The following is a 26289-nucleotide window of genomic DNA, read 5'->3' on the forward strand; positions in this document are numbered from 1 at the left end:
AGCATTACTTGGACCATTTATGAAAGCAAAAGTGATGGTCACCCCAAAATGAAAATGATACATTTTGATCATCTCAAACACCATGGATTCGTCCCTGCCATTCAGCCTGACTGGTTGATTGGATATGCTTGTGAGCCACCAAAATTTTTTGCTCTCAGCTCATGGTTAATATAATCCCATCCTTGCAAAAAATATTTAATTCTGGTTAAAAACCAATTTGAAAATTTTCAACCTGCATCACCTTCCATGCCAACCAACCTCCTTGGGCCAAAAATACAGGCCGAGGGGTTTTCCTGCATATTTACACCTTACACAGTGTGACTCAGTTTTAGCTAGCCATTTTTTAGTCAAACTACCATTAATCCCATCTTTCATCATTTTCTTTTATTTGGGATCATTTTGACACAGTTTGTGCTTGTAAGACAGTATACACATTAGACAAAAACAAAGATGCCATGCAACAATGGAAAAAACGATAAAAGGAGCAAAGGCAGATGATGACTAAAGGTTCACATTTTACAAAACGATGGGTTGTTCTCCTTCAAGCTCGGATATAACGATTAATGAGTCTGTCGAAGACAGGGAAAGCGGTTCTGATTTGACAATTGGATTGATAACCTGCAAGATTAAGGTTAATGAGATGTCTAGATCAAATTGGCTAAACCTTAACCAAATGCCACTACACCCTCTTACTCGTCTGTACCTTTCTAGTATCTTTCAGATAGCCTATAGCAACCTCTCGCCGCAAATATGCCCTTTCAGAGAGCTCTGCGAATGAAGGATGCTCCCCCTCCTTCATGTATAGGGTAATGTCCTGCCAGAGAAACACAAAAAAGGAAATAAAGTAGCTCAAATGGGTTGGTATTGAATAAACTCGATACTAATTCCAGAAAGGGTAGTTCATCACCCAAAATAAAGTCTCAAGGAAACAATAGCAGCAGTGGCTAGCATAAAATCTGATTCCTCACGGAAATAGAAAAAAGCAGCCCCAAGTCTCATTCCCCAACCGAGTCACCCTTCTATGGAAAATACGCCCAACTCACCTAAGTTGGTTGGTTCCCAAGGATGCTTCACACCAAAATGCAATACAAGGAAGAGGAATTTACCTTCACATATATTTCATCACCCTCTGCATTCAGAATGTCTTTCCACACCTCATTCATTTCACTGTTCTCTGCCACTGTATGTAAGCAATAATTACTCTTCAAATTGAACATGGTCTAAATGGAAGAGTGTAACAGCAAGTAGAGAACAATGATCAAGACCTTGAGCTGTCACAAGGCTCATTACTTCCTCTGCTGCTATGTAAGTCAGGTTGGGCTTGATTCTTGTAATCTGAAGAGATCGTATGATCTAAATAAATACCCATACAAAACAAGAGTGTTCTCGACATAAAACTGAACAAGTCTGTTACAGGATGCGTTACTTGTTTGCCTAATTTTGAGTCGACAATCTCTGCAACTAGATTTTGTACCTGCAGAACAGTTGATTGTTATATTGATGAGTATAAGTGGTTAGTGTTAGAGAAGAGGGGAAGTCCAGCTTAATACCCACTGACAGGGTGTTAATCTGACCATTACAGTAAGGATGAGGGGCTAACTTTGGCCTTTTTTTGCGTGGGGTGTAAACAAGTTCGATGTTCCTGGCTTCGTTAGAAATTGAACCAGGAACTCTTGGTTACTATCAAGAGGTCACTACCACCTGAGCTAGAAGCTCATTGGTAAACAGATATAGCAATTCATTATGACTAGAATTCTAGGATTAAAACTCTCGAACTAATCTTCAGAATTAAAAAGCAGGGATCCGTACGATCATTTGAATTTAACAAGGATCGTATTCACCTTCACTCCAAGTTTGATGCAGATATTTTCAGCAAGAATAAGAGAGAAAGCAGATTGCTTGTCTGCCCTGGATGGATCTGGAGAAAAGAACGATTATGCAATGCCACTTCAACCCAACAAAGCTTCACATATTGTTACCTCCAAGGCACGTATTATTACCTCCAATAAGCCATTCTCTATCAGATATTACCACAATTGAAAAGGAAATATCTTCATCTTTCTTGAGAGAATTCTGAATATCCAATATGGTTTCCTGTAAGGCATCAAAATTCATGGGGTTTCCAATCTGCAATATTTGAAAGATCATAAACCATTAGTTCCAATGAAAAGAAGGTTTCCAAGAAAAATAAAATGAAGAAATGACATAAAATGTCTTTTTTCAGTTCAGCTCAATTAGGCAGTACCCTATGGGAAACCCGGACGTTTTCAAGTTTTCTTTGACTAGCAATGCTGCTGGTCCTCATCCTCTCATCTAATGGCACATCTGATAATATCTCCTGCATATATTTGTAGAGGTGGTGAAAGTAAACTAAAGATTAACAGGTATACAGAAGCTTAAAAGCATGTCAAGTGTGAACATTAAGTTCTTGTATATCAAGTTAAAAAAATTACAAGTCATTGGGGACGCCAGACTTAAATTGTCCATTATCTAATAAAATACTAAATTCCAGAAGAGACCCAACAAGAAGAAGATGAAGAAGAGGAGAAGCAAAGCATGGAAAGTTATGTTTTGACTATCAGAATTTTCCAATGGGACAGACAACTAACAAGCACTTCGATCTTATTCAGCAAGAAATGTAAATTGACTGTAAAACTTATGGTAAAATCCTTTGTGAGGTGAAAACAGGAAAAGTGCAACAAAGGAACCCTCTTGGTGACAATCTGGTTTCAGTGACAAACAAAATACCAAATACATGTACATCACGCATTTCTGATAAGATGCACTTGTACATTACGCATGTTCTCATTATAATTGCTTGTGTGTAATTTAATTCTAAAACTTTGGTAAGGAAAACCGAACTTGAAGAGCAATTACTATTTAAATTAAGATGTATGAAAATGGACCGCGAGAACAAAATTGTGAACAGGTATGATTTAAATAAATAGGTTAAAAACTCTAAATTGTATAGCAGCATACCAATATGCTCCCAGGTCCAAGATAATTATCATACTCTTCTATCATTTCTACAACGTCCGGGCGCCATCCAAGAAAAAGAACACATTCCTTCGGTCCTAGACTCCAGTCCGATGCCTGCATAGACAAGCAAAACAATCATACATAGTAACAAATACAATCCAGAATTAAAGTGTTGATTGGGCAATTGTCTCTCAGAAAAGATACCTTTGACCCTGATCTGTTGGGACGTTTTACAATATTTTTAAGTCGTGTTTTTCGCAATTCTGTAGGAAGATTTAAATTATCACTGTTATCTTCCAGAGCTTCCAGATTTTGAAAAAAGGCAGCTCCTTCTTTGAAGACACTAGAATATGCAATTTGTGGGTTCCTTTTACCATGAACTGGACCAATGAACAATATCTATGTAGAAAAAGTGAACAAATTAGAGAATACATAAATAGGATCAAGAAGGAAATGTAATCAACCCAACAACATGAGTGAAGCAGACACACTTCAAACAATATATTGGTGAGCAAACATATCTTACCGTGTAAAGAAGTAGCCATCTATAATTTATAATGAAGTTGATGAGATTACAACTTAAGACAACATGATGGCATGACAAATAGAATATAATGCAGAACATAAAACCATTGATATTTATAAAGTAAAACATGAACTAAGAAATGGGTAAACGGGGCAACCATACAATTATATGCAGCCAGTGATGGTTGAAAATGACAGACATGTGACCCTTCATACACTGGAAATTGCTTTAATTTATAGTAATTATAGATGCTAAAGCACACAGTATCTTTTACGGGAAGGAAGTAACTTAACTCATCCATTGAACCATACCACGTCATTGACTTCCACTTCATGACACAGATTTAGTTTATAGTTATCATCTGTCCATTGACTGATTCAAATACAGTTAAATCCATTGAAGTTCTGGCAGCAATTTGACTTCAAGTTTTAATCATGCATTCATCAAATAGAGATGGCAACAACACTATTTTGCAGCCACAATCAATCAACACATTGACATGTGAGGCCAAGGGCCCATTTGCACACTCTTTCTTAGTCAAATTTTGAACCACTAGGATTTATCGTGACAGCAAAATAACTGCGCAGCATGTTCTGAAACTAATTTTTTCCCTTTATATTTTGCCTGGTTGTTAATTGGATCTGCAGGATTTGAATGTAAATTAGCTCCCAATGAAGTATGTAATAAGACAATATGAAACAATAAAAACAACAAAGCACACTTAGAAATTAATAAACCACAAAACCAATATATGATTACCAATTTGCAACAATATCTAATAATCATTCTGAAGTTTTCCGAGAACAACTTCAGCCATTTACTTGTAGGGAGAAATCATTTAAATAGAAGTATTTTTTAATCTGGTCGGATTGAAAAGATCAAACAGTTCAGATGGCCATACTGGCTGACATTTCAAGTTCCACCCTATGATTTCATATAGGAATTAGAAGTTTCACTGGATTGCATCTTAAAGTTAGGATTCTAAATGTGCAGGTCCACTATGCAAGTACAGAAATCTATAACATCCACATACTTTGTCAGTTTGCTGCAGGATCTCATCATCATTTGGGTGGAAGTATATTTTCCCATTCCGGTAGAGACCACAAACCACTACCTGAAGAAGAAAAAAAAATCAAACTTAGCAGATTGCATGAAGTTCTCTTCTAGCTGAGACTAAGTTCATCAGATGGCATCACCTCTTGAAATCCACGTCTTAGTTGCCTGTACTTAATTCCAGCTAGAACAGGAAAACTGCAGAGATTAAATACATTTTCTGCAATGAGTAAATATGACACTGATTAGTGTTTTTCTGTACAAATACAAAATTGGGCAATGGAAAAGATGTAAAACTTTAAATACTTATATACAATAAAAATATTGAGGTGTCACTATTGAAAATGATTCAACTTCTAGGGGTATTAAACAGGGATTTGTTTCACTAGCCTAACTTGTATAGAACCATTCTAGTATAAACCAAAGCCGATTGTGTTTAAAATGAAATTTTCTTTTTTTTCTTAGGAAAGTGGGTTTGGGAAGGTTCAAGTGGTATTTTGTTGGTGCTGCTTTCTTTCAATAGGAAATAGCATATTAACCCAAACCCTCTTTCTCTGTCTCCCACAAGACAATACTGGTAGCCTGGAGTAAGACATCAACTTATCAATAAGTTTTTGGAGAAAAGCCTGGATTGGAGAATTCTCAAATTTTGTCTTAGAAAGAGAGTTGTGATTCTATAAGGAAATTCACACAGTACTTCGATAATTAAGCAAGTGTTTGTAGATCTTTATAAGCCCCTTCTGTTTTAGAAAGAGAAAGTTGTGATTCTATAAGGAAATTCACACAGTACTTCGATAATTAAGCAAGTGTTTGTAGATCTTTATAAGCCCCTTCTGTCGAGAACATTGAACAAATAATTTGGATGCAACATTTTCCACCGGCTCCACTTTCACTCCTGAAACTGATTTTAAAAGCTCACATGTATTGGTATTTGAAACCTGTATATCAAAATGAAACCCATATTCAGTTAAATTGTGCACAAGGAACTTCATTAAGTAATCAGGAAAAAACTGACATGCCTCAACAATGGTGGGAACAGCATCCATCTTTGTAATAGGTTGAAGGGCTAGCACAGATAGAAATGCGTTGGTGTCAATTTCATACCTAATCAATCAAATATTTAAAATCAATAGTGCTGGTTTTTTCTAGTCTTGCTTCTGCAATCAAATCCTGAGAACATTAAAGTGCTAAAACAAAGATGATTTGTTGATTAAGAAAATAAGCAAGGTTTGGATTCACAAAATTAGGCTTTGTAATGGTCAGTTCTATCGTTCTTAAAAATCAGAGGCCATTGGATCCAACATCCTTTTATACTTCCCCATAACCCTTACATGAGCTACAGTATTTCTTGGTCGAGCAGAGCCCTCATTGACCAACCACATCAACAAAAAGGTTGACAGTGATAATAGTGAAAAGCAAAAGCACTAGTGATGACTAAAAATGAAAAAAAGGGTATTAAATGCAGTCAATTATGTAAAATGTAGCATCTTTGCAGTCAATGTTGCATCTTTGTAGTTTCTTAGTTGCTAATGACCATACTCTTTGTACGTTTCTTTGTTGCATAGTGAACAAAAACTAGGAAGTATCTTGGCGGTGTCTAATTTAAAATACAAATATAAGCCTAGTTCATCTAAGACTGAATGTAGACATCAATTGATATAAATTCAATTCTGTAGAGAAAAGTTTAGCCTATATAGTAAGTTCCAATCACCACCAATTCTGACAAAGACACTTAGGGATAGATCACTCCTTCTCTATCAATGTAATTAAGGTGCAAAACCTTACCAGTCACTACTACAAAGTATCAAGGTATCATGGCTAATCATTGCAAATCTGAAATATAATTTTTGGACCAAAATCCAAATATATAATTCACAATATTTACAGGTTAACAGTTAAGATTAAAAAACATCCACCGTGGTACTAACATCTCTTCAATAACAAAGCAACTCTGGTTCTTGTCTATGCACTACAAGATGATTTCCATAAAAAGACATTATGACAAGCAATTTTCTGTGACATATATGCTATCAAGTCAATTAATACAAGTAGATAATCCTATAAATGTTGCTTTAAAATTCTTACCGATCTCCTTTTGTTGGCAGTATAATTATGGCACGTGCCTTACCAGCTGCAGCTCTTTCAAATGATGTTGTTAGGCTAAGGCTGCAACTGTACAAATAAGGAGCTGGAAATGTGAAAACTGAACCGAAACAATCATGGATAGGTTATTAAATTTCAACTATAATGTATATGTTCTGGTTCTTTGAATTTATAAAATAATTTTATTGATAGATTTTTCTTAAAAGTTGTTGAGAGAAAAGTCCTCCTGGATGCTTGATGTGCCTTATAAAGAGAAAGAAATTAATACAAAATGAAATATTTGCATAAAAATAAATCATCGCCTGAATACACAACTGTCACCACCAAAGGACATTGATGATAAATGAAGGAAATCTTGACAAAGTCCCAGGGAAAGAAAAGAACAATGATGAGGAGTGATTTTCCAGGAGTCCTGAAATTAGCAAAGAGGATTTGCTTAATACCATACCTTTTAGTGAGGACATCAATATGGCTAAGATCTTTGGCAGTATTGTCAGCTAGCTTGTCCATCTGCTTCCTTGGAAGATCAGACATAAGAAGAATTCTTTGCCTCCTGTAAAGACATAGAATGCATAAATCAAAGGTACATATAGCACACAATACTGGAACGGAAACTGTGCTGGCAGATGAGAATTAATTACCTAGCTGTAGCAGTACCTAAGCGGACAGCAGACTCATGGTACTTGTTTAGTTGCTTTAGTATGAAACTCAGATGACTGTTTACTCCACAAATAATGATATGATCTGTCTCAAGAACTTGTACTTGCGCCCCTTCCCTGAGCCTTTGCATGTTATGCTGTCCAAGTAACAGTCTTAAGAAAGCAACTTAAATACAAGCATCAGCAAGTAGATGTTTCAATAGTATACCCTGAACTGTTCTGTCATTGTGCTCAGTAGCCGAGAGTAGAACAATATACCCCATATAGCAAGAACAAAGCCAATAACGCGTTCAACTCGTGTTCTTTGCTGCAGTTCCATATATTATGGTCTTTAGATTCAAGAGGTGTAAATTAACAATTCTGAAAGTAAGGGGAAATTTTCAAGTGAATAATTACAAAGGCAACCGTTAAGCATGTATGGTTGGCAAAGGGAGGTAGTGTAACAACTCTAAACAACCAACATCCATAATAAAATTTACACAATAGTCACTCCTGTAAGCATTCACCTCTTCAACGCACCCTTAAATGAGTAGAAGATGAACACAGACATGCCCAAGCTTCCCAGAAGCAATCCTCAAGAGAATGGCTACCCCTGTATCATTGAACATATCACAAGCCCAGAACAGCAAACAAGCAAGAGTACTAGATGCTGCCAGAGTCAATTAAGAGAAGAACCAAATAAGCACCCAAACATAGCTAGAGCAAATTCCTTGCTGAAGAGAGAATAAGCAGGCATAGATAAAGGGGAAAGGATTTTACTAAGAAAACTCACACAGAATATTTTCAGCTTATAAAATGGCAACTTCACATCTGGTTAATGATGATGTGCTATAAACAGATCAATACAGAAGAGACCCTCTCTGATGTCTGTTTCAAATAGATAAAAGAGACAAAATACAGGATGGAGGCACCGATAGATGGTTCTTTATGCAATATTTGCACATTTTTCTCCATTGTTGATGAACTTGTAAATAGAGCACATAGAAGAAAACAACAAGAAGGCACCGAAAATCCAATGTAAACCAATTACGGTCTAAAAATGTGATGATAAATATGATATTTTGCTCCTTTAAATACCAGTTACCTTGTGATACAGTCAATGATAAGTTCTATGACAATTTGTTAGTATTGTATTCTTAACTTTTTCATTGACATCTTCATAAGAAATCTACATAAAAAAGATGATAAATTGCAGAAATGGAGGCAATGGCTGTAACTATATCAAGTCTGAGGATGCATTATACTGTATTCTTCAAAGGGGATGGTTGATAGGTTACCTGATCTTGAAAAACAGGAAACCTCCAATGACAACGAATGAGAAGCAAGACACAAGTAGTACCACAAAGGACCTACAACACATTTACAGAAAATTTATTGATTAACCAGGAGATGTCATGCTAACATTCATGAAGTAAACAGCAAAAAAGCATAGGGCCCATGCCACGTTTTACATGGTGACAACCATAATTTGCCCAATCTAACCCAATCAGTGATGCTAAGACTTTGAGATGTTTTACTTTTCCATGGGAATTTAAACTACGGCAAAGATTTAACTGATACTTTAAGCAGACTATCATTTTCCAATTAAGGTTTCACTGAAATACTCTAGTGCCAGTGTTCCTATCCTAATAAAAAAGTTCCTGGACGGGGCAAATTTTTGTTTAACATACAAGATACCTGAGAGATTTAACAGGTACTTTAAGCAGGCTGTATTTTTTTCCAGTCAAGGTTTCAATAAAGAACACTAGTACCAAAATATTAACCCTGAATGTCAGGTTGTGCACATATTTACAAAACCTAGAACTCGTTTGCAAAACCTATAGTACTTGTTTAAATATCTATCTCATACATCTAGTGCTGACCTATTATTACACTCAAAAAGATTGTTATTGCTTCCCAAGCAGCCAAGTTTACCACAAATGCAGAATAACACAGTTGGATTTAAGTGTGTATAATTGACGGATAAAAACTAGAGAAAACCTTGTTGGCACAATAGGTGATGGGTAGACCATTTGATTATACAAGCATACTTGGAATGTGCGCCATTAAATCTCTATTTTTTTTATAGGAGAACAAAATAGATGATTTGTTTTTCACTTTTTCCTTAAATGCAGCCACATTAATTTCATATTGTAATATCTCAATGACATCTAATCTTCTGATCCCTCAAAACATAAGGGATTTCAGTTCAAAAGGAACTATCAAGATTTCAACTCAGCGACACACAAATCTTAATGAACCAGTTGATAGCAAAAAAAATCAGGCACTGCGAATCGGAAAAAAGAAAATTTTCAATTCACTTACATAGCGACATTTCTTTCAATTTGCATGTTGAACAAATAAAGCAAGCGTGATAAGCTCCACTTAATATCTTGAAGTGCGGGCAAGGACACATCCAACTGCAGAGGTGTTGGTTTGTTCAAGGAATTAGACATACAAGCAAACGGGGAGTTTGTAGCTCCAAAAGTCCCAATCAGGAAAGGAAGCAAGTCTTGGACAATCTTTATCAATGTATTTGCAGACTTTAACTGTGTCAATAAGCAGCACATAGCAATTGATCCAATTGTAAGTTTGGCTTGGCAATCCTGCACACACAGTAGATCACATAAACATAAACACGACAAGTTTCAACAAACAGACACATTAAGTTTTCCACAACAAGCTAGGCAGTGATCTCGTATATCAATTTAGATCACTTTTCTTTCAGTGCCAAATACATGTCAAAAGAGTAAGCCATGAACCAAATACGTAAAATTGTACACACAAAGTAAAATAAAAATAAATAAAACCAAACCGTTCTTTTATTTTCTCATTGAGAAAACATCACAACGGAAAATTAAGCATGTTCAAAATCTCATAATGTATTACATGTATCCATTTTTTTAACTTTTTCCATATTCAGGTTCTTTCACGTAATGCTTACCTCAGAGCTACTATTTGGCTTCATACACAACTCAGGGTGTGAACAATCTGGAAGATTTGCATACACCACACTATCGAACTTATGCCATTTGGTTTGATTATTGGCTTTCCAATTCCCTGAAAATGCATTTTTTTAGATAAAATGTTGTGAAGGTTCATCTAAAATTTATTGTGAAAGCATCAACAGAAGGATCAAAATAGCAAGGGGTTCTGAAAAATGACACAAAAATTAATGCTAAAATTATAGTTTTAAAACTTGACCTGGCCGGACCGACAGATTAACCTGGGATTGAAACCAGGGCTAGATTTAAAAAAAAATAAGAAAAGTCAAAAACTCGAGTTGATCCATGGTCTATTTAAAAACTCGGGTTAATTTAGCCGGTTGTAATTGAATATTTATTTTTTAACAAAAATAATGTTTTAAAAAAAAAAAAATCAATTCAAAATGATATAGTAACCCAGTAAAAACCCGTGATCCGGCTTGTGCCAGGCGACCAATGTGCACTTTAAAAAAGTAAGTAGATGAGAAATTCTTTGTCGCACCCCATAGAAATAACGGCCACTAAATAAAAAAGCAATTCCTAGTAAAAAACAAAGAGATGAAAAAACAGAATACTACTTTTAACTAAACAGAACCCCCGATCTAGCTACTGTTATGACCTTGGTATCATACTTGAGTACTAGACGAGTCGTCGTGTTAGTGCTTCAAACTCACCTCCAGTACTTCGTAATCGAAAATTCCATGCACCCAGAGCTGAAGACTTTAACCACCAAAATTGGCATGACAACGATTTTCTGTAAAAATAAACTGTCAAGGTGAATTTTTTGATATCAACCTATAATAACAAAGCACCAGCAGCACATGAATTTAGCATAACACTTCCTGTCTGTTCTGTAACAGATCATATTAGAAGTATCTATCTTAACTGGCAAAATTCTGTTTAACAAGAGCAGCAGAGAATATAGGAGGCTCCTTGCTGCTTTTAATATACTAGAAAACATTCTTAAAAAGACTCCTCTTACAGAGTATTTGGCATCCAAGCAAATCAAATAAACCCAAACAATCCTGAACAACTACGAAAACAATGTCTTCGACATTTACGTAAGCGATATTCACAATAAAATGTTCATACACTCTCTCTCTTGGCTATCCCAATTTGCTAAGCCTACTTTCTGTTAAAACAGCCTGACGACTTTAAGTTTAAAATGCTACATACATCGACTCAAAAGAATGTGCGCTTACAGAGAATGAGGATGAAGAAGAAGTAATGACCTCTCTGGTGAAGAAGAAGTTTGCTTCAGTGTGGGGATTCGAGGCGGTAAAATCCATGGGTGAGAGCTCTGCAAGTGGCTAAGAAGCATCTCTCTTTTCTGGTGTTTCTAATTTGAATATCCAGTGTTTGATGAAAGTACTGAGATAGAAAGAAAAGGAAGAGACCAGTGAAAAATAGCAGAAAGTGTGTAATGTTTTTTTTTTTTCTCTATCAGTGGAAGAAGGGCAACTATCTGTAGAGAGAGAGGGAGAGGAAAAGTGGACTGTGGAGAGAGAGTTCCATGTATTCCAAACTAGTATTGCCACTGCCAGTGATTCTGATTTCCGACTTGCCTTTGGACAAAGGCATTGTGTGGACCTATTATATGGTGAGTGGCCACCTGTTTTTTTGTTTCCCTTGTTTAGTACTTTCGGGTCTAGTACCCTGTCATTGGCCCACTCCATTCAGCTTTTGAATGAGACATCTCTACCCTCAAGGCAAATTCTATAAGCAGATCAACCATATAATTATGAGGATTAGGTGGGATATCAGCTGCTAAGCAGCAATTAGCACCTTAAAAATATAACACCTCTCTGTATTATTGGATTAGATGGTAAATGGATTTATTTATTTTACTTTGCCTGCCACTGTAAAGAAAGATTATGAGAAAATAATCTGTTATGAATCCATTAGTTTGACTTGATTATGGATGATTTGTGGAAAACTACACATACTCGGTCTTGAAGTGTAAAAACCAACAAAATCTAATATAATTTCTATGACAAAAAAAACTTATAAAATATAAATAAATGTAGAGTTTGGTTAGAATTATACATACTTAATAAGATATGATATTTCTTAACTCATTAAAATTCAAATATCAAACTAAAAATAATTTTTTTAAATCCCATTGCAACATGATACATAAATATAAACAATAAATTACTAAATATAAAAAAATAAAAAATAAAAATAACACCACGATGACATACCTAACAAATATTGCAACTTGCAAGTGGGATGGTGAGATATATATATATATATATATTTTTTATTAATATAAATATCTAGATTAGCTTACGTGTATTTCAATTAATCTTATAAGTCTTGAAATTAATGACTATATAAGTTTTTAATAACTTTAAGAAAACTCAGACTTATAATTACTTAGAAATAAATTTAAAATTTGATAAATTAAATTATTTATCACAACGGGAACGGTGAGATATTAATAAAAAAAAGTTTTGGCATTACCAATTAGAAACGTGGGTAATGTAGGAAAATATTTAGGTTAAGATTGCCATCAAGGCATGCTAGTCTGGTTACGAGGGCAGAGTGAAAAGGAAAGGGGAACGCCGGAGCAGCCTGCTCGGCATATCTAAACCAAGCAAAACACTTCCAAGATAAGATGTTGACTCCTTGCAAAGTTTTCATGGACCACCGACGATACTGGTCTGAATTTATCCAGGTTCCAAGTTCGTCCACTGAGTCACTATCCTTTGTCGAACTCGTCATGGTTTCCTTTCGTGTCCACTGTCACTTCCCTGTATTTGGAGTGAATTCAAGAAAAGTAGGAAAGAAAAGAGTAGTTTTTATCAACAGGATAAAAAAAAATGTTTTTGATTTTCGAAATCATTTCCTCTTTATCTATTAAACTATCATTCTTGTAATGAAATTAGTAATATACTAGATGACCGGTCGAGCTCCACTGTGGATGGAGCAAAACTTTCTTCAACGTGTAGAAAAATATTCAGGTAGCGGGAAACTTTGTCATTGTCCATTACTCTAAAAGGGGTTAGTAGGTGAAACTTTAAAATTCTTGATTTGATTTTTTTTTTAATTTAAATTTTAAATTAATTTATATAAAACTTTACTTGACATGATCTTATTAGCTTAGTAGATCTAAAGAGGAATAAAAATAAAGAATAAGAAAAAAAAACAAAAACCAAGGGACCCAATATACCATAATTTAAAAGAATTATTTAGTTATTTTCTTTTTAAATTAAAAGTGACACGTTGTTTGTCGAGGCATAAGATATGTCATGGATAGTTACCCAGTCTACAATCTACACCTGTCACTGTGGTGACTTGAAAATCATGAGATGTGATTTTTAGGTTAAAATTCTATTTTTCAAACTATTTCACCTAAATACACATACTAAAATACCATAAAAATCTTTCTAAATCATCTATTAACATCAAAATATTCTAAAATTAACCAAGAAATCTAAAATCAACCGAACTAAAAGAATTAAAATGGAACTTGATCTTTTTTTCATACATGTTTGGAGAGAAAATCCACCAACATTGAACTTTCATTGTTGAATGGGATCCATTAACACCAAGTTTAGTTATTCTAGTTGTCGGAATCATGACAACTATTCATTTTCTTTCTCTTTCATTATTTTTAACACAAGAATTAGAGAATGAACAAAATAAACTTTTAAATCAAAATAAAAATTATTATAAATTTAGGGTTGGTCATATATTCTCTTCACGTTTTACAATTAAATCTTGTTTCTTTTAATCTAGTAATTGTATCATAATTGCAATGCTAATTTAATCTAGCTAGATGATAGAAAGGAAATATAGTTTGAAAAATGAAATAAAAAAAGGCAGGATAAATAGTAAAGCTATGTAAGCTTTCCCAAATCTTCTGGATGTGTTAGATAATAGGTAGAAGCAACCGCTTGTAGATCCCAATCCATCCAATGATGTGTGTGGCAGTGTGGGATGAATTGGTCAAAGAATCCAATATTCAATGAGCCTCCAAATTCGTTGCTTTCAACATATTAAACGAACGAATCAGAATTGCTGCCCGATGGCACATGCATCAAGCCTGCGACTGTGGATTTCAAGCATTTAATTTATAACATACGGCGCCGTTCCAAATTTTACGGTGCTTAATAACAAGAATACGGCTTTTTCTGTGCTTAATCATGTATTCATTCTATCATATCTGTTTTTCATAACAAATAAAGGTAATAATTTGATGTCAAAATTATTTTACTTGCGAAATAATTTTTTTATGAATATAAAAATCCTCAGATATTTAAGTTAGTATATTTAAAAAAAGAATATAATAAATATGATAAAAAAAATATTAATTTCTAGGTACAAGATTATTTGTTCTTGTTTTAATATAAGAATAAGTGTTCTATAAAAAAAATTGATACGTATATACTCCTTGAATCTTGTCTTTTTGCTTGAAAAAAAAGACTAAAAAGTTATTTTACTATAGCAACATTAATAAAAGATAAATATTTATTTATCATATATTAATGAGAGATAAATATTTTTTACACAAGTATTAATTGAGAGAAAAATATTTTTAATATATGTATTAATAAGATAAAAATATAATTGGACATTAAAAAACTCTTGTACATCTAGGATCTACTATCTAGGATCTAGGAGCGTAAGTGAAGCTTGCACCTTTTGAATTGGGATGTTGCATTTCATGAAATAAATCAAGGAATATACTACTCTTCAATGGTAGGATGCCTAGATTCCCTTGGCACTTTCGATCCTGACTAAAAAGCCTGGTTGAATAAAAAAATCTCAAAGGATCGGGTGTTGGGCAAGGAGACAAGCCTGGGCCCAGGTCGCGATGTTTGGGCGTGAGGCTCCCGACACTAGACACGGGAACCTGGGCACTAAACCTGTTTTCGGATTCCCTAAGGAGTCGGTCCTTTGTAAGAAAAAAATGCGCTCTGGGGTAAAAAAAAAAATTGTTTAAAATATACTGATAAATTGTGGTTCATAACGCACATTCTTGCAAATATGCGAAATTATTTGCCTGGTTATACGGTACTGACAAGCCCAGCCGACCAGATTTATGAAATGACTGATGAGTGCACGCTGCCTCGTCTTGCTTCGACCTGTCTTCTTCAATCAGTGCTTCGGTCCGTGTCTTTGTCTTATTATATTTTTCATATAGAATTTCGTCAAGACTGTCTTTTATTTACAAACACGCGATGAAATTAAGTTTTCTCTTTTCTTCTTTTACTTCACAGGTAATATTTACCAAGCATGAGCTATCCTTTCTGGAAAAAAAGAAGGAAGCTTAAGCCTTCGTTATCTCCCTTTTAATTTATTTCATTGAGCGTTCATGATCGGTAAAACACTAAAACCCATATCTTTTATCTGTTTCTTAAGATAGAATACACTATCTCATCAAATTTCATATAAACCATGCACTTCAAACTCCTTGATTTGGGATATCAAAAAGCCTATCAAATTCACAGTGGGTTTGCTCATAAATTGCTACGTTTGTGCAAGTAATCACTCAGCAGGACAAGTGGTGGCTATAGGCAGATGTGGGACAGGCCCACTCTCGCATCACTCAAAGAGATCCAAAGCTGATCAAGTTTGTAACAGAAATCGTGACCTGACATTGAAGGACCAGCTGTTTCTACATGTTCCAACCATTCTAGTGTCCAGCACAAGAAAAGAGAGAAAGACAAATTTAGCATTCTTTGATGTGTAACAATAAATAATAAAATTAAAGTAATAACATAAAGAAGTTTTAGAAAAGAAAAAAGGGGATTGGAAATATGTAAAGTCTGCAATTTTCATTAATCATCAAAACTGCCTTAATATTTAGAAAAGTGGGATATAAATACTAAAACTCTAACTAGAACAAGCGTTTGGGCTTATAGCCCACTAAATAAAATACCCAACAATAATTAAATCAAACCCAACAAATAAAACCAAATTAATAAACCTTAACTAAAAGTTCATATAAATTAAACCCAAAAACATAAGTTAAAGCCCAATCTCTCAATTGTTTGGGCTATCCTCCATCATCTATGATCATTCGCGTACATAAATAATATTTCAGGTTCGGTGTCCCATCATTCTTTTTGCGCATTTAGGTAGCATTAAATTTGAGATGATGTTTATGGGGTCAAGGTGTTTTCTGGGATTACAATGGGTTGTCCTCAGGTTAGAAGGACACAAATAATTAGTTTTCTAGTTTCAAATTAAAAAAAACTGAGAAAAGAACGTAAATAGAACAAAAAAGATTAAATAATTAGTTCTTGAAACAAGCGAGACTAATTGATTTATTTCTCAAAACTCAAATAATTGCTTCATCTAATATAGACTAGCATTGACAATTTTGTAAAAGATTCTAAACGACAAGCCTTGAAATCATTGAATTTGATTTTGTATGAGTTCTTAGAGAGCTTGATATACAGATTAATTTGCAGGAGCCACTGCAGCAGCTGGCTAGGAAGAATGCCCACTTTTCTTCAAGGCAGACTCGGTGCAAAGGGTCTTAAAAGGAGTACGCCCATAGGCTAAAGATGCCTGGAACAAGGGATGGACAAGAAAAACAGCACCGCCAACTTCAATTTGTTCAAGAACAGGGTAGCATTATAGGGTTCCAAATCCAAAACGCCTTTTAAACACAGCAAGATCCATTTTTGTTCAGGTACAAAATGGCATTATACGGTTCCAGAAGATTTTATACAGCTAACTTTGTAATCATACGTATGTTACATCATATTATCAAAGCTCATATATATACATATAAAATCCTTAACTACCAAAATCTTATCTCCAGATCCTAAAAATGATAATAACTTATCTTGCCATTACCTGAGGGTCTGACAATACGTCTTCTGAGATGTCAAAAAACAGATCATCAGTCTTACACAAGGCATAAACAATATCCACCATGCTGGGCCTCTTTGATGGATCTCTATGCAAGCAAGCAATTGCAACAACCATTGCATTCATTACACTCTCCATTAAGCATGACTGCTCTAATAGAACCTTATCCATCCATGGTGTCAATCTCTTCACCTTCCTCTCTTCAACATTTCCCTGCAAAATTCCACTAGCTTCTGCCCACAAAACCTTGCCTTCTTCGTCAATTGCTTCTTTGCCTGAGATTAGCTCAAGCAAAACCACACCAAATGAGAAAACATCCATTCTTGTTGACACCACACCGTCAGCTAAATATTCAGGTGCAATGTAGCCTTGGGTGCCGACAATGTGCATTGTTATGGCATTGTAGCCTGATTTTGCTAGTCCAAAGTTGGCAATTTTGGCTCTCATGCTCGAGTCTAGAAGAATGTTGCTGCTTCTAATGTCTTTGTGTACAACCCTTGGCCTAGTGTGCTCATGGATGTATTGGAGACCATTTGCAACGTCAATTGCAATGCGTAACCTTGTTTTCCAGCTTAGTTTTTCTTTCTCGTTACCATGCAACCACGAATGCAGAGAGCCATTGTCGATGTACTCGTAGACCAGATAGCAATTTGCATCCTCAGGGTCTATGCAAAAGCCTTCTAGCTTCACCAAGTTGCCATGGTTTACCTTCAAACAAAGTAAACAGTGAGTTTTTTTCACGTAGCAATATGAAAATGTATTTTCACAGGAAGAGAAAAGATCCCATCAATTACAAAAAATAAATAAACTTTAATTTGGTAGATACTTGGCAATTATATCACTGCGCTATATTAAGCATTTCAGTCTAGATCTCTCTGAAATAAACTTCACCTAATGCTTATCATCCTTCCTCGTCATTTCAAGCTTGAACATGGTCAGGATTGTTGCATTCAACTAATCAACATCTTTTTTATTATTGGCAAGGAAATTGTTTCATGGCCATGAGATGGGGCCAATCCTATATCCAAGTTCTTGCTTTTGGACAATTAACAGTCTGGAGCTGTTTAAGTTCACAACATTATAAAAACATTGTATTTGAGTTGTATAAGATTAATATAATAAAAAAATCTCTACTAATTGCTAAAAATATTTTAAGAAATAGAAAGTTTAAAATTACTTAATCATTAAAATTTTAAAGAATAAGGATATTATTATTTTTTAAATCAATATTATATTTTTGTAGACCTCAGGGATATTCCAAGAGCGAAAAATATAATTATGTCAAAAACTTCATAAAAAACATATTGAGAAATTAAATATTATACAAGATATAATAAATATAATTAAGAACATGAGAACATATTGAAAACTTGACCATGGATTAAGACATCTACTCCAATTATTAAACAGCTGAAAACAAATTCAAATGCCACCCCATTTTAAACCTTAAACCTGCTAAATACAAACGTCACTTCACCTAACCAATATAAAATTAGACAGTTGCAAAATTTAATGAAAGTCATACACCGGTGTCGTTATTTTATTTGGATGTTTCGATTTTTAATCCCACATTTTTCTATATTTCTCATTACAGCCCCTGCATTTAGGTTTATGCTACAATTTCCTATTGCACAACATATCCATGGCTACACAAATCAAACGGATGAGATCATGGACATCATCACCATCTATTTTGCTACTTGGGAGTTTAGGTCAAGACCAGAAGTTTATCATGCTAGGGAAGGGCCAGAACTCTGCTCTGCTGGAACTTGAATCGCTAGCATGAATTGCAAACTTGTGAAATATAAATTCTAACTCATCTTTAATTGTGCTATATAGGCTGAATCCTTGTGAACTGTAAAAGTATGGAAACAACTGAGGTTCATGCAACTGTGTCCCTGATCCTACTATTTCATTGGAAACCAAACAAACAGTGAAGGCTGGAGTATATACAGTAATTAGTGAAAAAGATCTTACCTTCTGCAATATCTTGAGCTCCTCACAAGCATTCCACTTCATCTTCTTGATGGCATAGGTCTCTCCATTTATGGACCCTTTAAACACAGATCCTTCAATCAAGCAATTCTCACCGAACTCATCAGTAGCTTCTTTCAGTTCATCAATCTTAAAGACCCTGTACTTATCCAAGCAATCTGAAACATCTGCCATCAAATTCACTTCTATATCCTTCAACCCTTTCCTTCCTCCATTGAACTGCATCCTCTGCTTCTCCTGATCATCTCTCTCAAAATCCCGTCTCTTCTTCAATACACCGTCTCTAAAAAAACAAACCCCGCTTACCAAGACCAACAAAAGCCCGGCAATTCCTAGTCCAACTGCTAATCCTATGATCAAACCTTTCCTCTGAGTCTTCCCAGAAGGCGCCAAAGAAGGAAAAACCGTAGGTTGTGCCAGTTGTGGAAGTTGATTTACTGGTATGAATATGGTATCAAAAGGCTGTATGTTATTGCCATTAGCATCCACAATAGATTGTGTTTCGACTCCAAATGTTGAAGCAACTGATGATAAGTTATCAGAAGGCTGAAACACATAAGATACCAGATAATTCACCTTGTTTTGCAATTGAGTTTGATTAGGACACTTGCAAAATATTGGAAAGATCACTTCTACTCCTATTTGGAGTAGTGTGGGGATAAGCGTAGGGTTAACAAGTTGAACAGACTGGTAGGTAGTAAGGTTTCCGAAGTATTCAGTTGAGACAAGGTAGAAAGTGTCATTTGGCTTTATGGTATATGTGATGTTTGCAAAGGAGATACTAGTGCCATTCATGGTGTTGCAAGAACATGATAAAGGGACAAACAAGGGTTGATTGGGGATGAGAGGAGAGGCTGGAGAGGAGATGTTACTTGGTTTTGATATCATAAGGCGGCTAACCGAGAAAAGGTCACCGATTGAGGAAAGGTCAAGGAAGTTAGGAGCTGTAGCTCGGTAGAAGGCATAGGTTTGGCATGGAAAGGAACTCTGATTGGCTGTGCAGGTGAATCCTTGGGTGCTTGGTTGGGCTTGCAAATGGTGGAGGATAGTACTGTAATAGATAAAAAAGAGGAGAGAGAAGACTAGATGGGATTTGGATGTCATTTTTGGCTTGGTTGTTCTGCCTTTCTGCCTTGCAATGTTTTGTATTAAAGAAGACAGGGATTTTATACTCCGTAGTTTCAACTTTCAAGAGATAGTGGAAGTGCAAACTCTCTCCTTGTCAAAATTGTAGTCAAGATTTTAGGACAGTGAAATGGGTCCAACTGCCTGGTGGATCCCACCTTCAAGGATTTTAGGTAAGCTTCATTGGATGGACATGGGCATCAAGCTCAGGGGTATGTATCCACCAGTTTTGTCTTATTTTCCAACTAATTTCGAATCGAAAGAAGAAATTAAGCGCATAGAGAGCTTGATTCGAGCTTTCAATTCATAAGAGAAGAAAGATAAGATAAGAGCCTGGTTTAGGACAAACTCTAAAACATCCAGACCCCCTATGCAAACTGCAAAGCTACATGTATATGGCTTAAGATGGCCGAATTGTATGACCTTGCAGTGGAGGAAACGTTCAAGCTGAGGGAATCATACAGTATGCATTTGGAAAAGTAAAACAAGATCAAGTCAAGGTGAAATTTGCAAACTAAATCATTTTTAAAATTCATAAAGATAGTTACAGTGGTTTAACCATTTCACGCAACCGGATTTTCAAACTATATAATTTTCAAAAACTTGAAATAGATGGGAATCTGAGCTGACAACAAAAGATAGCGTTTTAAGACCGGTTTTAAGTTCTGGACTTTAGCTGGGAATAATGTGGAAGGCATTCCAGTGAGTGATAAATAAGCGAAGCAGAACTCAAAAGATAAGACTACACTCAAACACATCCATTTCTAGCATGAAAGGGTACAAAATGTAAGATTTAAGGAGATTCTACTGCAAGCAGCTAACAGTAACTGCAAATAACAGCAGAGATTTCTGCTCTAAAGAATCTACACATCCTCAGCTGAAATAGCTGCTCTTTGTTTCCTCAAAGACACTTTGTCCAGGGCTAAGTTTTGGAATTTTATTGAATACTAACAAGCTAACAAAATTCAAAATAAAAACTGCAGCCGTCGCTCCAGCTGCAGCTCTCAGTTTTGTGGCATCACAAGTGCCGTCTTGTCGTCATTTTCAATTGAACACTTACCTGGGTAACTTTAATGCTGCCCCACCAAGGATGACTAAAAGAACACAACGAATCTTGATGATTAAAAAAATGAGAAATCATGATTATAATTAAAGATAGCATAAAAATTCCTAGGTAACTGCCTTCTGGAGAAAATGGTGGTGGAATTTGACTCTTGAAACGTCAAAGCCACTATTTATGACTTCCTGCCCCTAAAGAACTCTAGCGTGTACCCATGGTCACACACGTAAACTCTTCCATACAAAAACACTAACCTAAAGCCAATTTATAACATGCTTCTTCTTGGTTACACATTAGTGAATCTCAACTTATTTAGGACTAAATTCAACCAACCAGTGGTAGAAAAATAAACGTCTGAATTCTGAAAAACCGACTTCTCTTCCATCAACACACTCGCAACAAAAAAAGAAAGAAATCCAACACAAAAAATATGGGCATTTGCTCTGTGTGTGTTCGTGTGAAAAGTTAACATCATGTTTCCAAAACATCCTGACTTCATTCACGGCTTAAGTAACGTCATAGGCCATCTTTATACGAAGAAACGGTGGAATAAAATTGGGAAATATAAACTATACCTTTCAACAATGTCACTTACTTACAGAACGAATACAATAACAGTTCTTGTTGCCAAGGTAAAATTATCTCTTGGTTATGTCTTCCCTTGTTATGGTGAAATCCCAGAGGTCTCCGTATTTCTCATTGAAGTCCCATATGCTCATGGTATTATAGTCATCTATTAACTTGTCACGAGCACCTCTCTCCATATTGTATATCTGGGGCTCAAAGTTGTGTGGCTTGTCGGGTTTATCCATCTCAATCACACAGAAAATAAACACAAATAGACCTGCTCCAATGAACAGATACTCCCCCTGAAAGATAAGTTCAAAGATTAATTAACTGTGTCAATCATAGAATTGAGGTCATGTTCTTAATTTTTCATCCTGAAGAAGCCTGTCGACAGTAGGTTTAATAATCAAATCTTGTATGGAAGCTGAGTCTGAATTAGATTTTACCGGCACATTGAAATACATCCCAGCAGCAACTGCTGGAAGGAAGATCCATGAAATAAACCCTGCAAGCCATTAATGGTGAAATATCAAGCCCAAAAATTTACACCTGAACAGTTTACATATCACCTTTAAATAATTCTAATCTACAGGACCATGTAATCCAAAATTTTGTGGCATTTAGTATACCTTGAAAACCTGTTGGGGGCTCTGTTGAGGTATATTCTTCTTTCAGTATTTCCCAGTACGTTCCTGAATAAACATCCCATTAAGAATTAGGTATTGCTTATGTTTTTAATACATTAAAAAACGTAATCATGCTTTTGTTATTGAAGACCAGACACGTAACACCCCTAATTAATTAATTCGACTGATTCAAACCCTTAGTAAATCTTAGCAAATATCTCATACAAACAAAAACATACTTTTGTCTTGGCCTTCAAAGTAAGTATGATGCCCATCCCACTCTCCATACTTGAAATCTTCCTGAAAAAATTATAAGAACCAGCTGTATTAGCAAGACCAAACATACAGACACAAACTAAATACACATAAGCGTAACATAGAAGATAAAACGACGCATACAGCATCAACACCAGGAGTGGCCCAACGGTCTCTAGGATCTTCATTGAGGTCAGGCTCAATCTCAGACAACCCAGCTGCATACAATCTGGTTCTTGAACCATATTTAGTTCCCAATTTCTTGATGGTTCTCTGGTTAAAAGCACTAACCATATTTCCAATTTGGTTCTTACAGCTGATTTTAGGGACTGGATTTGCCAACAGAATTGAGAGTGATGAACTCGCTGCCATTTTTTTTTTTTTTTGCCCTCCCTTATCCGCTCCTATAAGTTGAGTTTGAGCCTTTGAATTAAATGCCCGCCATTCATTTTTATCTCGTTATTTCTGTTGAGAAAAATGATTGAGTTACTCTGCTTCATAGGGGTTTGCGTGTACAACCTTGGATTCTTTGCAACACGTGTTCATGGAGTTTCCATTGTGTTGACGTGGCATTTTATTATTGGGAATCATGATAATCAACTTACTCAAGGGGTCGATTGTTTTTTGGGTGTAAAGTATTTTTTAAAAATAAAAATAAAAATAAAAATAATTATTTTAAAATGTTAATATATTTTTTTAATATGTTGATATTAAAAATAAATTTTAAAAAAATAAAAAAAATATTATTTTCATGCATTTATAATTGAAAAACATTTTAAAAAATAATTGTTATCATAATATATAATATTAAATGTGGTCTAAATCTAATTCACTTTCACAAGCCTGGTCCATGGTACTTTTATGCAAACACGAATCAACATGTTTTTTAAATATTTTTATTTAAAATATATTAAAATAATATTTTTTAAAGTGTTTTTGTATGTTTTTATTGTTAAAAGTAAATAAATTTTATTTTAATAAAATTTTGGTTGGAAAAACACCATGAACTACAAAACCTACATTAACCTTGGAGCATGATCCAGCAAGTATTGTAAACAAGCCATGCATGAATTCACATGTTGCTAAAATGGGTGCGAATTCAAAATACAAAAATAAATTGGCAAAGGGATTGAGGAGGAAATCCGCTTGTAAAAAATTCCTCGCCTCGGTGCTGGTAATTGGCAAAGGGTGCTCTTTATGCCCAGTCCACCATGTAAAACAATCGTTCTTCATAGTAATAAATTAGCAGTACCAACAAATACAGTGAGTAAAAAAATAAAAAAATTAAGAAAATTAAAAATAAATAACTGAAAAAACCGAATCGTGAAAAAAAACTGATTAAACCGATTAAAATTTTGAAAAAACCATTCGGTTAGGTTTCGGTTTTATAAGTCTAAAACCGAACCGAACTCAAACCGGAAAAAACCGAGCAAAACCGAAAAACCGAGCCAAACTGGTTTGAACCGGTTTTTGTCCTAAAAAAACCGAACCGAACTGAAACTGGTCGGTTTGAACCGGTTTCGGTTTTTTTTAAATAATAATTTCGGTTTGGTTATTTTTTTTTATAAAAACTGAACCGAACCGAAAATAATCACCGCTACGCCCAAATAAATCTATAAAATCTGTTTTAATATTTTAATTAATTTAAAAAATTTAAGCTGATGAAATAAAAATGAATCAATATTAATTGTGAGAGTTTTTTAATTTAATATGTATTGTGCGGTATTTAACACCATGTGTGTATTTTATGTTTAAGTTTAAATATATCCTATGAATATGTTTAATTTTGATCAATTGAAAAACCAATCAATTAATTATTTACTCAACAAAAAAAAATCCAATAATAAGAGTCAATAATTGGAAGAAGGTGAGAACGACCTTGAAAGGCTCCCATGTCAATAAATATTAGTAGGATGGTGGGTGGGTGTTTAATTTTATTCAATAGGCCTAAAAAATCACAAAATAACCATTGACTTTCTATCGAGAAAACAATTATTTTGAAAATAATAAATAATGGAAAAGTAAAAGAATAGGAAAGGAAAGGACGGGAGGAAGGTGAGGCACGGAGCGCGTCATGCCTACGCAAATGGTCTTGGGATGGATGCGCACGACCAATCCATAAAAATAGTGTGGATCCGATAACAAAGGCGAACGATGCGTCGCCACCTTTATAACTTCCGCCAACCAAATGTTGCTGAAAAATCAGGGGGCGCTGGTTTTGCCCTTCCAATCCTAATTTCTATACCTTTTTTAACCTCCAAACATCTTAGGATTATCTCAAAGGACATTTAATAATTAATCTTGAACCTCAAAATATATTTTAATCGATCCTAGAAACTCAAAAAATCTATGCTCTCCTCGGGATCCTATTTTAACACATTAAAGTTTAAGGACCATTTCGCACAACATTAAGGACCAAAATGAATTTATATTTATGAAAAAAATAAACATCAATGGCTAAAATAAACTCATGTTTTTTTAAAAATCACATATTTTTTCTGGGAAAACAACACCGTTTTGTGTCAAAATATAGGATTCAGTTATATGATTCCTGGCTTCAATATATGTGTATTTTAATCTTAATTATGAGAATGGTAATGGGTCGGGTATGAAATGAATACCCGCTCTACTTGGTCCTGTCTAATAGGTATTAAGGATATATATATATATATATATATATATATATATATATATGGGTTCCAGGTATGGGTATCCATTTTATACCTTATTAATGTCCATTCATTTTTTTTAATTGACATGAAGGGACTTGATTGCACAAAATCTTTTAAGCAAGGACTAAACTGTTTTTATGAAGACTTTGAACATAACAAATTCCAGAATAAGGGACTATTTATTGAAAAATAAAATTAAGGACCAAATTTACTTTATTTAAATTTATAAATACTAAAATTAAACTTTTTGAAAAGTTATTTGCTAGTGTTACAAGTGGATATCAAACAATATCACATGGGTATCAGGCCAAGTTGAATTAAAGCCTCGTTTGTTAGCTGGAAAGTAGTTTTTTTTTGGAAAGTAAATTCCGAGAAAGTGAATTATTTTCTGATGTTTGGTAGTGTAATGGAAAATAAGTTGGGAAACACTTTCCAGTGTTTGGTTATGTCATGGGAAATAAGCTGAAAAATAACTTATTAATGTTTTATTTTTCTCAAGTTTATTAAAATAATGAGGAACAAATCTTACAAATTAAAAAGTTGAATGAGAATGAAATTGAAAAAAAATATAACTTTATAAATTATCTCAAATAAAATAAATAATAATCAAAATAATAGAGATCAGATCTAAAAAATAAAAAAAATAAAAGATGAAGAAATTAAAATAATAATAATTAACATTTCATAAATTATTTCAAAAGTAACAATAAAAAAAATAAGGACCAAATTTGATAGATAAAAAAATTCAATAAAAAAATGATAAGGAAAAAGCAAATAACAATTATAAAAATGAGAACCAAAGTTAATATAAAAATTAAATTTTAAGAGATGAAATTAAAAAATAAATATTCAAAACAAAATATATATAGCAATCA

General features: G+C 34.4%; 3 protein-coding genes across 5 annotated transcripts; all 3 read right to left on the bottom strand.

The window, feature by feature from the left end:
• Positions 1-216: 216 nt before the first annotated feature.
• LOC7498043 (putative ion channel POLLUX-like 2) lies at positions 217-11853 on the bottom strand. Of its 3 annotated transcripts, none has more exons than XM_024611205.2 (24): positions 11516-11853; positions 10958-11037; positions 10244-10359; positions 9625-9905; positions 8598-8669; positions 7840-7912; positions 7529-7627; positions 7303-7457; positions 7110-7214; positions 6644-6730; positions 5578-5662; positions 5349-5496; positions 4702-4778; positions 4539-4619; positions 3184-3378; positions 2980-3093; positions 2246-2338; positions 2001-2127; positions 1842-1918; positions 1427-1474; positions 1266-1335; positions 1107-1180; positions 704-814; positions 217-618 (listed from the first exon to the last, which is right to left on the bottom strand). In XM_024611205.2, exons 1-24 carry the CDS (start codon positions 11602-11604, stop codon positions 517-519), a joined length of 2559 nt encoding a protein of 852 aa, XP_024466973.1. In that variant the 5' UTR covers positions 11605-11853; the 3' UTR covers positions 217-516. The 3 variants fall into 3 exon arrangements, with proteins under 3 accessions (XP_024466973.1, XP_024466972.1, XP_052312613.1); XM_024611204.2 differs by having other exon boundaries at positions 11486-11853; XM_052456653.1 differs by lacking the exons at positions 10244-10359; positions 11516-11853.
• Positions 11854-16852: 4999 nt separating this feature from the next.
• LOC7498045 (serine/threonine receptor-like kinase NFP) lies at positions 16853-20588 on the bottom strand. Its single transcript, XM_002315704.4, has 2 exons — positions 19092-20588; positions 16853-17822 (listed from the first exon to the last, which is right to left on the bottom strand). The coding sequence occupies exons 1-2, from the start codon at positions 20211-20213 to the stop codon at positions 17085-17087; spliced, it is 1860 nt and encodes a 619-aa protein (XP_002315740.2). The 5' UTR covers positions 20214-20588; the 3' UTR covers positions 16853-17084.
• A 1182-nt stretch (positions 20589-21770) lies between these two features.
• LOC7498046 (photosynthetic NDH subunit of subcomplex B 5, chloroplastic) lies at positions 21771-23164 on the bottom strand. The gene is made up of 5 exons (XM_002315705.4): positions 22887-23164; positions 22727-22787; positions 22491-22553; positions 22308-22366; positions 21771-22163 (listed from the first exon to the last, which is right to left on the bottom strand). The coding sequence occupies exons 1-5, from the start codon at positions 23112-23114 to the stop codon at positions 21933-21935; spliced, it is 642 nt and encodes a 213-aa protein (XP_002315741.2). The 5' UTR covers positions 23115-23164; the 3' UTR covers positions 21771-21932.
• Positions 23165-26289: the final 3125 nt, after the last annotated feature.

This window comes from Populus trichocarpa, chromosome 10 (genome assembly GCF_000002775.5).
Source record: "Populus trichocarpa isolate Nisqually-1 chromosome 10, P.trichocarpa_v4.1, whole genome shotgun sequence".
NCBI classification, from domain to species: domain Eukaryota; kingdom Viridiplantae; phylum Streptophyta; class Magnoliopsida; order Malpighiales; family Salicaceae; genus Populus; species Populus trichocarpa.